The following is a 13,916-nucleotide window of genomic DNA, read 5'->3' as shown; positions in this document are numbered from 1 at the left end:
ATCGCATTTCTTTAAAACCAGATTATCCTGTACTTGAAAACAGACCAATTTTAGGGGAAAAATATTGACTATGACAGCACATTAAAATCATTTATTTATATGTGTGTATTTCAAGAGCAGATTTTATGTATGTGCATTTGAATATAGTTTCAACTCAGGCCACTGGAACCACCTGACATGGTGACCTGTGGATTGGATTTCGAGCTTGTAACTCATGACTATTAGTTTGTAATGGGTTTGAAAAAAACGAGAGAGCAACTGTTGCACTTTGGAGAGTGGGCTCACAATTGTCCAGCACAAATTTCGAGGGGAGCTCACTAAATGGCAACCAATGTATTAACAGAAGAATGTCAGAAGCTTTTCCTCACATGAATTCGACTCATTGGAAACACAAGCAACAAGATGAACCTTAAAACTATAAACGTCTCCAAATGTTACGGCAATGCTTCAAATTCAAGATGGTTTGAGGACCCTCCGCACAGATGCTTATAATCAGCTCAATAAGGATCCAAGATAAGCATTGTCCATTGGAGATATATTTTCGCGAATATGGACATAAATCAGCACTTTCCATGAAACATCACAGGGTGTTTTTCATGAAATAAACTATGAAACGCTATATTTAAACCGACAGCAGAGGTATTGCAGTAGACTTAGAGGAGTGAGGGGATTCCCTGTGGCACATATCACCATCACTATTGAGTAACATATCACTATCGCTGGGAACAGGACACCCCCCCCCCCCACCCCTTAAAATGCCAGGTTGCTGATTTTGTAGGTAAGGATGAGGTGTGTAAAGCCTGGGAGGTACAGCCTTCCTGGGAACTTTACAAGGGTCTGTGGAGAGTCGCCTAGATTCAGCAGTGTGAGAAGGCCTACTGCATAAAAAAAACATACCCATGACATCTCATATAAACTTTCTTCCCTCATCTTAAACAGATGTCTTTTGGTAGATCCTGGAAAAAAAAGGCGTTGCTGTCCATCCTATTCATGCCTCATAATTTTGTACATCTCCATCAAACCCCTTCTCATTCTTCTTCACTCCAAGGGGAAAAGCCTTGGCTCTTTTAGCCTTGTTTCACAATACACATTCTCCAATCCTGGTAAATTTCCTCTCCACTTTCTACAAAGTTTCCACATCCTTCCTGGAAAACAATATTCCAAATATAGATAACTAAAGTTTTATAGAGCTGTAGCATTACCTCACAGTTCTTCAACTCAATCCCCCAACTAATAAAGGCCAGCATACCATAAGCCTTCTTAACTACCGAATCAATTTGTGTGGCAACCTTGAGAAATTTAGGGATTGGACACCAAGGCCCATCTGCTACACTGTTAAGAATCCGGTCATTAACCATGTACTCCATCTTCAAGTTCAACGTTCCAAAATGCATCACTTCACACATGTCCAGAGTTGATCTGGCTGATGGCAAGTAGTTCACTAGGGAATTCGTGACCGGTAGGAATTTGGGGTTGAGCCCATCTCAGATGTCTCTGCATGCTCCCATAAATGCAGAAGTCTTCAATGAGTTGTGGATGAGATGGCTGAAGATGAAAAGAGCTGGAGGTGAAATATTGATACATCCTCAACTAGACTCACCATTTTATTAGGTAGGTGAAGCACTGATGTGTTGCTGGTTGGAGAATGAGAAATTATTTAATTTATAAGTACATAATTCATGGTTTTGACAGGGCAGATGTGAATAAGATAAAAAAGTATGTATGAGAGGGTACTGAATCTGGAACACTACAGAAGGAGGGTGTGAATGCTCAGTTACTGGAAGTATTCAAGACAGTCACTAACGGATCTTCAGATATTAAGGGATAGGAGATTAGTGTTAGGGAGTGGGATTGTGATAAAAGATTAGCCCCCACACTGATCCCACCACCCCGCTCTCAGCTGTCCCCAGGTGCCTCTAGTCACCTTGTGGTGTGAGCAAGCTGGTCTGTGAGTTTATCCTCAAGTTTGAATAATGCGAAGCCCTCCGCTCTTCTTCCCCCCCGCCCCCACCTCAACAGCCCACCACCGGCCCCCAGCGATAGATAGCAGAGATGCTAGCGAGCCACACAGTGACAATGGTCACTGTAGGCATTCCTCACCATTATCACCCTAATTTCAACTTTGCATACAGGACTGGGGGAATATTTTTGAGTCTTTCTTTGGGGAAATACAGTGTTATACATAACACTAGACATCAACACTGTTGAGTTATATGTCCCATCTTTTTTGCTCCCGGAATGCCAGCTTGCTGTGTAAAAAGACGCACTGACCCAGCATTATGCCAGCTTTGTTTGGTTCTGTGAAAATGACCAAACCTGGCTTAATGCCATATCTTCCTTACGGCAATATCATTGCCTGTGTAATAAAAAATACACGTGCTATGTCTGGTTGTGTGTTTGTATGGTTTGCACTGGGGACCAGAGAACACTGCTTCTTAGTGTTGGACTTGTTCAACCAGATGATAATAAACTTGAATGCTTCTTTCTTTCTTTTCGTTAGCTGTCGCACCTCTTTTGTCAGCTATGATTCCCTTATCCTACCATCTTTTCCCTATTTGTAGTGGAACAATATCGATAAGCCCCTGTAGCCGAAGGTGAAATGGTAATTTAATTCAAACTTAAGTCATCCATTTAAGCGCTGGCCATAACTGTATGCAACATTTCAGCTGCAGAGAGAGGCACTATATCCATGAAATGACATCATTATTTTTGAGTTTCATGACTTCATCCCCAGTTGGTGCTGGCCAGATTTTATTACATTGCATTGGCTTCTGCTGAATAATGACATTGCTAAGACTTTGTGGGGGTGGGGGGGTGAAGCTAATCATCTCAGTAACGCCAAGATAACGTTGTCAAATATTGCAAGAAGTTCATCTGTTTCATAAAATATCCTGTATTTCCATTGCTGTCTTGACAACAGTTGAAAAGGTGAGTGAACAATTGTTGTGGGTTAGGCTTTAGTCTCTGGTATTAACAGGACTCTTCTGTTATTTTGAAATCTGCCACTTCACCGACAGAAATAACTTGGAGTAAAATTGTCAGCCAAATATTTTTTAGCTGGATATTAGTGACATGCAAATTATCTCATGCATATTCAGGATATTAAGCTTTTGATGGGTTATTCCCTGATAATTCTGCTATGATCAGTTCCCTGGGCAATATATTTTAAAAAATGGTGGCGCTGCCACTGGTGCAGACGTGGGCGTGGATATGCAGCGCTTTCATATAGTCCAGCCGCCCTGTTGATTGCCGTCAGCTCCACACGGACTTTGAATGGCTCATTGAGGGAGCCAATGTTGGTTTTATTTGAGATTCCACGACCGCGGGGTCTGCGCCCAAGATGGCAAAGCCTATTAATTGGCGGCAGCCACGAGGAGTTGCAGACTCTGGAGAAGCAGAGCAGGGCACCAGAGGACAGGAAGATCACCACCACCCCACCCCCCCCCACCAATTTGAGAATGAGAAGCGGAGGAAACAACCTACCGGACGGTGACTACAGTGGTGGAACAGTGCAGGGTTCAGAGACTGAGCAACCAGTGCATGTAGCAGGCTGCTGGTGACTTGAGGCGAGGAACTCACGGAAGCTGTGGGGTGCTAGAGACTGCTGGAGACTGGCTCAAATGAGCTGGAGGGGTGCCAAACATTGGAACCAGGATGTGAGGGGGTGCTGAGGGCGCCAAAGAGATCCTGACTGTGTCGGAGTTTTGGATCTGGAGCTCGGGGTTGCCAATGGTTTGGACTGATCTCTGTGTAGAGGATCTACAGACACTCAGTGACTCTGGGGGGGGGGGGGGGGGGGGGGGAGGTGGGAACTCTCTTTTCTCTCCTTCTCTTAATATAAGAAATGTAAGAGGTACTTGGGCAATTTCTGCCGGTGGTGAATTTGTCTGCCTTGCAGCAGGCAAAAATAAATTTCATGTAATATGATGTTGTTTCATTATTATGATAATAAATTAAATCTTGAATATTTGATAATCAAGTACTATTCAATCCTTCAACAGGATTTGATTACATCAAAGCTTGGATCCAAAAAAAACAGAAGTAACATTCATGTAACAGAAAAAAAATTGAAACAAAACACCCCCCTTTGGTTTGCAATAGGATCAACGTTGCTAAATCACCATCTGTTAACTCTAGTGATCACAACCTTGACATGGTCAAGTTAATGAATGCTCCAGATTATGTAAATAGAAGTTAAACATTCTGCCAGGCAGTTCTCAACCTGACTCTTCACCAAAGGACTCTCTGATGTATGGACTGTTCCTGGGGACACACTCTAGAAGACAATCAACTCGGTGGAAGACATTCTTTGGTCTGTCTGAAACCTGTTGGTCTTTCAGCATATTCAGATGTTGGTCCCAGAATGCTGCTGACTGGCACATTCCAGGATGCACAGGAGTACATGATGAGGGATACACTGAGGGTTGGTGTAGCCAACGTGAAGGCCCTGTGGAGAAGGAATGCAGTTGAGATTCCTCCCATTAATTGGGCACTGAGGGGCTGACACTGAGGGGAAGCCCCTCAACCAACAGAGGGGAAAGAAATGACAAGGTGCCACAGTGGTGGAAATGGAGTATTAAGAGAAGAATGCAAAATGGGCAATGATAAGAATGCATCAATATGATTGACACAATTAATGTAAAAAGTCTTAAATAGTGTTCTGTATTGTCAACAATTTATTGTAATTAAAGTATATTTGTGGGGATTAAAAAAAACTGTGTTTGCCCGGAGATTGATAAGCCTAATTTTGTGCAGCGGGTTATAGAGAAAATGTTGCATTTTGCTAGACCAGTGTCTTTTGAAGTTGATGTAAAAGAGTTCACTCTTTGGCCTTCTCCAGGACAATTCTCACATTGCCATTGTGGTTAGAATGCAAATAGGCCTTATCCTTGTCAAAAATAGAACACAATAAGAAGAGAAGCTTGTCTTCAAGCAACATCTTCATAAGTTTACAGGAAGGAGAGTCCAATACATGAATTTTATTCAAATTAATTCAATCTAAACTTCTTACAAGCAACAGTGCCAATCAGATTATCTATTTTTCCCTGTCATTAATTGTGCAAAGATATTCAAAGGCAACTTGAATTTGCTGAACCAGGATCTGTTAAGAGGAAATTCTTGATAGCAATTATTTATAGCAATTTGATGGAGCTAAGAATATGCACAGGGATGGGAATCAAGAATAAATGGGAACGAGATTTGAATACATCAATTTCAGATGAAAATTGGGATTACACGCTTGATATGATTAATAATACTTCATTCTGAGCACGACATTGTTTAATACAATTTAAAGTTGTACATAGAATACAAAGATAGATTTTATCATTTTTATCCTAATGCTGTAAAATTTTTGAGGCCTCTATGATTCATGTTTTGGGAGTGTTCAGAACTACAAGAATATAGGGAACAATTCTTTAAAACTCTATCACAGATTCTTAGGATTAAATTAGAACTGTGTCCTTTTACTGCTTTGTTTGGTTATTCTTGAGAAGAAAGGATTTCCTTGAATTAAACTCAAAGAAGAATAGTAGCTTTTACTTCATTGATGGCCAGACGAGCAATTTGGATAAGATGGAAAGACAGCTTAGCATCAACTCATATGTAATCGTTACAGGATGTTATGTCTTGGTTGAGTTTGGAGAAAACTAGAGATAATGTTGAAGAGATCCAGGTTGAATTTGACAAGATTTTGGGCCTATTCATGAACTATTATCATAATTTGATTATGTAGGCAGGGTGCTCTGGGGTTTTCTATCCGATGTCTGATAGCCAATACTCGATTCTTTATAATTTATTTGCTGATGACTGTGTTTAGTGGGAGGGATTAGATTAGTATTGGGGCCTTTTTCTTCCTTTTTTTTCCACTCTTATTTTTGTTTTTTCTACAACTAGAAGAGATTGGTCTATTTAGATAATCACAATGTTTATCTCAATATTACAATATTTTTATTTTTTTTTTTCAATATTACAATATGAGGTGAAATTCTCATCAGGAATTTTCACGTTTTTTGAGAATTATATAAGACCAGGTATAATTTATATGTGGACTCATATTCTGTATTACATTATATAAAACCTATATAATTAGTTAATAGATAAACAATATATACATGTAACATTTCTCTCTTTTAAATTAATAAAATATTTTTAAAAGAGGAAGTTCATAGAACAGTACAGCACAGAAGCAGGCTCTTCAGCCCACGATGTCTGTGGTGTCCACAATGCAAACCAAATTCAACCCATCTGCCCACATGTTCATGTGTCTGTCTCAAGGTCTGTTCAACATCACTATTGTATCTATTGTAATACCACCCCCTACACCCCCACTCAGCAGAATGTTCCAGGCAAATCCTGCCTCACAACATGTTATTTGAACTTACTTCCTTTCATTTAAACCAATGTCATCTCAGATTTAATTTTTCCACGCTGGGAAACTGTCCCTATCTATACCTCTCCTAACTTTATACAATTCTATCAGGTTTCTCTTCAGCCTCCAATGCTCCACAGAAAACAATTTAAGTCTGTCCAACCTCTCCATACAAGTAATCTAGGCAATATCCTAGTCAACCTCTTCTGCACCTTCTCCAAATCCCACACATTCTTCTGAAATAATGGTGGCAAAACCATAAAAGATATTTGCCAGTAAAAATGCCCATCAGCCACGTGTGGTACTGACAGTTTCAACATCACAGATTAGGAAACTGATTATTTTGTGTAAACTAGCCAGGTGTGGAAAGCACTATTGACCTAGTTATGAATCACCACAATATTGCCATGGGCTTTTATACTTATATTTTATCCAGAGACCCTAATGGAAGATAAAATTATTTCCTTTCAGGAAAATTAATGAATTTACCATTAATCTAAGCATCAGAACCAATGCTCAAGTAGCTCCATATAGCTCTGCCAAGACAGGTCAGGATTTGAGACCCCATCCCACCACCTCACAATGAAACTCACATCGTCAATTGGCCAATGACAAAGAGATATGAATTCAAAGTCCCAATTAAATCGCATTAAGAATGGATATGAACACGAATTAGTAACATGAGACCAAATTCATAAGGCACTCTAAAAATAAGGGAACCAGAATGAGGTTTGAAAGAGCATATAGAAGCTGGTAATTTTTCAGACTATGGATGATGAATTAAAAGACTGCATAGGTGCCTTGCAAATAAACTGTAAAAAAATCTGACAATTTACCCATCATATTTTTGCATGGAATGGTGACAGAAGTAATTTGAAATAACAACATTACTTACTCATCTGGCTCTTCTATGATTTCACTGTCATCTTCAGACTGAACTTCTTCCCAGTTCTTCCCAAATTCCTAAAACAATTCAACAATAGTTTACTCAGTAATAGGAAATCAGCAACAAAAAAAAGATGCTGCAACCACAAATCAAGCAGCATCAAAAAGAAAAAGAATCAATGTTCAAGTACAATCATGCTTCATCAGTATTCAAAAAGTGGGAAAACAAGCAAGTTTTAAGCTGCCAGAAGAGAGAAGAATGTTTGTAAATGGGTACAAATGAAATTATAAATGTAACAATTACTTTATATTCCAGCAGTTGAAGAAAGAAATGGAAATGCAATTGAAATAACCTGAAACATCTGTAGGGACAAAGAAAAAAGTGATTACCTGACATTACTGAATTCAATATTAAATCCCATGGGCTTCAATGTGTCGTAACATTAGAAAAGGCCACTTTCAGGTGCATTCTCCGCCAGGAATGCGCCTGCAGAAGCGGATGCAGATCTGTGGAATGGTTGCTCAGGTGGCAGCCCTGAAAGCGCTGTGCTGTCCACCTGAAAGGGACAGCTGCAGGAGAGGCGCCTCGGAGCGCTCTCCTGCTCCTGTCCCTTCTGGACTTCGGGGCAGGAGCAGCCGGTGCGGGACGTCGGAGCAGGTGCTGCCAGCACGAGACTTCGGGGCAGGGGCGTCCCGCGCTGGCCGCCCCCTTCCCTGACGTCCCCCCCGCTGGTAGCCCCGACATCCCGTGCCTGCCGCCCCAGCCCTGATGTCTCGCGCCTGCCGCCTCAGCCCTGAAGTCCTGAGCCGGGGGGGGGGCAGGGGCAGCGGGGAGAGGGGCTGTCAGGCGCAGGGAGATGGGTCACCAGCTGATTGTCATCAGCCCACCCCTTAGCAGATGCTTTCAGGTGGCTGAATTCAGGTGCCTAGGGGGAATTCAGTGCTCTGGCGATTATCCCTCTTTGAGGAGAGTTAGAAAGTGCACCTTGCAGGCACCTCCTGCTCTTTCAGAATAGGGGTGGAATATACGGCTTAACATTAGGGTATTCTGGCCACCTGAGCCTTTTGAGTTTATTTTGGAATAATGGAGGAGGTCAAATGAGGGAGGGACAGAGAATTAACATGACAAGCAAATGCAATCTCAGGGTTACGCTTATGTACAGTTATGGAGATGTTTTGCAAAATTGTTTCCGAACCAGAGCTGGATTTCTCCAAGGTATTTGCATCACATTGTGACCATTGAATGCCATATTGGTATATGTGCAAGCATGAAAGATCTAAGAATGCAGGTGCTATGTCGGAATGCACCGTGAGAATGGCAGTAAAAACACAATAGTGGAAAAACTCAGCAGGTCAAAAAGTGTATACGGCAAAGATTAAGATACATAACCAATGTTTTGGGCTTGAGCCCTTCATCAAAGTATGATCAAAATGTCAAAGAAGGGGAGTGTTTGGTAGAAATGAAAGAACGAATCAGAAACCACAGAAAGAACAGGATTATCTGTCAAATGTGGAGGCTGGTGAGATGGGAGGCAAGGACAAAGGAAACCCTTTGTTCTTGCTTGGACAGTGTATGAGTGGCCATGTGAGAAACAAAGATGATACAGCTGAGAACCCTGTCAACTACTGAGAGTGTTAAGGAATAAGACATCACCAAGGCACTTTCAAGGAAACTTTTACCAATGGAATATAATAGGATGTCGCTTGGAGAATGGAAATGGAATTCTGAAAAAAGCAGGGAAGCTGGAGACTTAGTCAAAATGGCTGTTGGGGTGTGCAAAGGTTATCTCTGACCTTTCAGGCACCTGTCATTACAACTCTCCATTCCATTCTATCTGTCTTTGACTTCCCACACTGTTTCAACAATGTCCAACACAAGCTCGAAGTGCAGCACATCAACCTTTTCTGGATTTAATTCAGCATTGTTACTAGCCATCTTATTTTTTTTCTCCACAGGTATTTGGTATTTCAGTTTCAATGTTATTCTTTTTCCTTTTGTCTACAATTGCTTTCTAGCATGAAGTAATGGCTATTTCTCTCACATTGGCCTCCATCCTCGCAGACATTTTGCCACACTGCTTCGTTTTTGCAACATGGATGCTGCCTGAGCTACTGAATAGTTTCCTTTCTTAATTTTTAAACAATGGCTCCAAAGCGACATACAAATCTTACCAGATAATTGATAGTGTAAAATCTGTCGTACTCCTGATTTTTGGCATTGATTCTACGGTGTTGTTTTTTCCTCATATGATCTCTGAGTGTATTTTTGTCACGGAATGTTTTTTCACAATATAAACACTGTAAACTTCAAAAAAATTTTTTGTCAAGAGTATGCATAATGTTGAAAACTTTTTTTCCTAAACATGGAGTACACAAATAGCTGTACCTAAACATGATGTCATCTGAAAAATCTGAAATGTATGCTCTTATCACACATTAGAAGTAATTATTTTGTGATTGTATGACTGAATTGGGGTCAAACTTAATCAAACAAAATGAATATTAGACTTTAATTTTTAATAACTGGTAACGTTAATTCAGTATTAATACAAACCCGTAATTTGAATTTTTTACATGGGAATGATAGCGAAGAAATTCAAATCAGTGCACAAATTCATCGCAAAATAAATGAAGGCAGAAAAGAAGAAAAAGTGCACATCAAATGAGAACCCTGTCAACTACTGAGGAGTGTTAAGGAAAAAGACATTACCAAACCACTTACGATTAAACTTTTTACCAATGGAATAGATACAATAGGATGTAGTTTGGAGAATGGAAATGGAGTTCTGAAAATAGCATGGAAGCTGGAGACTTGGTCAAAATGGCAGTTGGGGTGTGCAAGGGTTATCCCCCGACCTTTCAGCCACCTGTTACCATCATACCTGGTAAGCTTTGTGTGACAAAGGATGTTGAAGACTGAAGAATAAAATGAAAATGGATTTGTACTTGTCCATCCAACATAAAAAATTTGCAGGTAGTTGATAATAAGAAACATTTCAAATATCTGGCAGAAACAGCATGGGTCAATTGACCTCCTTGTGCACAACTTCATCAAGTATTTTGTTTTCATTTGATGAGGGGGGGGGTGGCTTGGGAGGAGGGAGGGAGAAAAAGGCACTGTAAATGTGTGGAAAAGAAAAAGTGTATAGCATGGCTATTGTGATTTATGGTGTGAAAAATAAAAAATTTAAAAAAAAAAGTATTTTGTTTTCATTTTAGGGTAGCCATGTGCCTGAACAAATCATGAATAAGTGATGACTGTATGTTTTTCTGAATTTTTGGTGGTTTTCCTTTGTTTTCTTTCAGCCCTGCAAACATGGCAATGAAACATGAATCCTTTCTAAAAAAACTCCAGTTCAGTTATCAAGTAGCCTGACAAATTTGGGATGGACAAGGATTCAGAGTCAAAATAAGATTTATTTGTGGAAATTTTCCAGATTTGGCAACTGATGTTGTGAACGTACTTTCATTAGCTGTGGACTGAACTCCCAATTTTGGAATAAGCTCTAAAATGGGTGAAATAAAATACTTTCAATTAGTTGTTGTAATACAAGATGCCCACCATAGGCAGATACAGACATTAATTTCAACCGCTTGCAAGTCGCATCAATGATGAATCTGTGCAAAAAACAGTTATTTGGGCAGTGTTAGTTTAGGAGTATCAGTCCTGATTTGTCAGCACATTTGTCCTGATTTGCTAATTAGATGTGGAATGAATTTAACAAAGCCCAGAGTCCCTTAACAGAGCCTCAATGTTATAAATTCATCTTTTGTGCATAGATGACATAGTAAAACTAATCAGGTGTGAGACAGCAAATAAACATAGTTGCTTCAAGAAATAGCAAGCTCCTTAACAAAACAAAAATACTTTTTGTACATCTGCATAATAATTTCAATTTCTTTGTTAGTGAAAGGTTTCTGCTTGATTCTATTTCTGAATCGCAATTACAGAGATGAGGATTATGAAGGTCTGCTTTCACTCAAAAATTCTAGAAATGATTTACAGAAAGGCATGTTGTAAGCTTTGCGCTGCTTGCTTGAATCTTTTCCGCTACCAACATTTGGTTTGAAATACCACGTGAGCAGGTAGACAACATCAGTTGTTTGTGGTAGCAATGTGATTTTATGTCCTCTTGCAAAAATAAATCTGCAGGTCTAACACTCTTCAGTAAAAATGTATCTTTGATTTATTTACATATCTACCAAACAAATTAAAATGAAATCATACCTATCCACTTTTTTCTGCACTAAATCCAAAAACTCATTGCAGTACACGATGTTATCTGGAAGACCCACATTAAAAGCATGTTCTTTGGCCATATGATTGAAGAGAACTGCTCTGAATGTATAATAAAAACAAAAGGTTTGAATTCTTGTTTTCACTTCAACATTTAAGATGTAAGCAAAACTTGACATAAAATAGCTGATAGTACGAAGCATCAATTAATATCAAAAATTAATAAAATGAATACTAAGCTTACATTACCAATGAGTCAAATTTCCTCTCAACCTGATTTTCCTATCTTTGCCCCATAACCTTTCACACCCTTACTGATCAAGATCCAATCAACCTCGGCTTTAAATATACCCAATGACGGCCTTCAGACATCTGTGGTAATGGATAAAACAGCTTCACAATCCCCTCTGGCTGAATAAATTTCACATCACTGTTCTAAAGAAATGTCCTTTTACTATGAGATTGTGTCCTCTGGTCCGAGAATCTCCCCTGATTAGAAACATCTTCTCCACATACGCTCTATCTAGCCCTTTCAATATTCAATAGGCTTCATTGAGATCCCCTTCATCCTTCTAAACTCTGTACAGAACCAGAGCCATCAAATGCTCCTCATTTATTTATCCTTTCATTCTTACTGCTCTCATCCCTAGGATCATTCCCATAAACCTCCTTTTCTCCAACACTAGAAGGGGCTCAAAGCTGCACACAATACTCCAAATGTGGTTGGACCAATACCTTATAAAGCTTCAGCAATACATCCTTGCTTTTATATTCAAGTCCTCTTGAAATGAATGCTAACATTGCATTTGCCTTCTCTACTTCTGACTTGATCTGTAAGTTCATCTTTAGGGAATCCTGTATTAGGACTCCCAAGTCCATTCGAACCTCTGCTTTCTGAATTCTTTCCCCATTTGGAAAATGGTCTACTACTTCTGCCAATTTTTGCCCACTCTTCCAACATGTCCCCCTGCAAACTCCATGCTTCCTTAATACTACCTGCCACTTCACCTATCTTCATATCCATCAGCAAACTTGGCCACAAAGCCATCAATTCCATCATCTTAATCATTTACATACCAACCCCTCCAGAACACCACTAGTCACAGAAAAGGTCCCCCCTTATTCCCACTCTTGGCCATCCTGAGTTTCCTATCTACCTGAATATTGAAGACCCCATGATCACTGTCACACTGCCTTCATTACTTGACCTCTCCAACTCCTATTGTAATTTGTACCCCATATCATGGCTGCTATTTGGTGGTATGCATATCACTCGCATCACTGTCTATTACCCTTGAGGTTTGTTAACTCTACCCACAAGGATTTTGCATATTTGGATTCTATAGGTTAATAAACGAATGGTTTGAGGCTGAGAATTCTCAGATATGATAATAAAAGCATTGTACCAATATAATGATATCATATGGCAAGCATTTAATAACTTTGAATTCAGTTTGGGCTGAAAAAATGTAACAAAAAAAAAAAATCACAAAAGTTATCTGAATCATCCTCCAGATCAAAAAACATAACTGCTTTAGAAAAAATACAGACCGGTTTCCTGAAAATTCTCCATTACAGAACAAACAGATGTGATAAAAATTGCTGTCATTTCTTTCCAGCTGTTGCTGTTCCAAAACCTCTTCCTGTGAAAAACAAAATGAGTCAGGAAAGCTAATCCTGCCAGTACTATTTTTATTAAGAACACTAATTTAGTAATATGTACATCATTACAGGAAATACTAAGCAAACAATACCTTTGAAAAACAATAGGTAATCTGTACTCAGATAAGAAAACTCTAATGCATACAATAATGCAACTTAGCTCTTAATATCGAATGACCCTCAGTGATAAGAAATGGGCATCAAACAATAATAAATATAAAAGGCACAACTTTTGACATAGTTAAGCATTGTAGAATTTCAAAAATATTGAAGGAGAAATAGCAAGGTGATAGGATGATGCTAGTTTCAAATGTTAGAGAATATCGGAGAAGGCTGTAACATCACATTGAAGTAGAGGACAAAGATTGTGCAGTGGATGACAAAGGAGGGAGAAAAAGTTGGACTGGTGGAAAATGAAGATAAAGTGAAGAAAACCAGGAGTGAAAGAGAATTAAATTTCTGAACCAGGGATGGTTACCGAATAGCAACTGAGAATAAAAGTGACAGATAAGTGCGTGAAGGAGTTTGGATAAGTTTTACCTCTTGGAATGTGAACCAGAAAGAACACCAATCAAGGAGGTAATGTGAGAGTTGGAAGTAATTTAAATAAAAGACAAGGATTTTAATGGTGATGTAGTACATGCAGAGATTTACAATAGACATGGACAAATAAAAAGGTTTAGAATACAACAAGTTATTGCAACAGAAGAGAAACATGGGTTAAAATTGCTGGGCTCCTGAGTGAACAAAGGTGGAGGGACT

The 13,916-nt window shown here is 39.4% G+C and overlaps 1 protein-coding gene across 2 annotated transcripts in view; it reads right to left on the bottom strand.

Annotated features, from left to right (window-relative positions):
• znf277 (zinc finger protein 277) overlaps positions 1 to 13,916 on the bottom strand; it is a 47,500-nt gene that overhangs the window by 19,611 nt on the left and 13,973 nt on the right. For both annotated transcript variants that reach the window (XM_069903817.1, XM_069903816.1), the window contains exons 5-8: positions 13,044 to 13,135; positions 11,484 to 11,594; positions 9,428 to 9,560; positions 7,266 to 7,333 (exon numbers count right to left, since the gene is read on the bottom strand). In XM_069903817.1, coding sequence (XP_069759918.1) covers positions 7,266 to 7,333; positions 9,428 to 9,560; positions 11,484 to 11,594; positions 13,044 to 13,135 — 404 coding nt within the window. The remainder of the gene's footprint in view (positions 1 to 7,265; positions 7,334 to 9,427; positions 9,561 to 11,483; positions 11,595 to 13,043; positions 13,136 to 13,916) is intronic.

Source organism: Narcine bancroftii, chromosome 11 (genome assembly GCF_036971445.1).
Source record: "Narcine bancroftii isolate sNarBan1 chromosome 11, sNarBan1.hap1, whole genome shotgun sequence".
NCBI lineage: Eukaryota > Metazoa > Chordata > Chondrichthyes > Torpediniformes > Narcinidae > Narcine > Narcine bancroftii.
The sequence above is the reverse complement of the archived record's forward strand: the minus strand, read 5'-3'. Positions and strand labels throughout refer to the sequence as shown.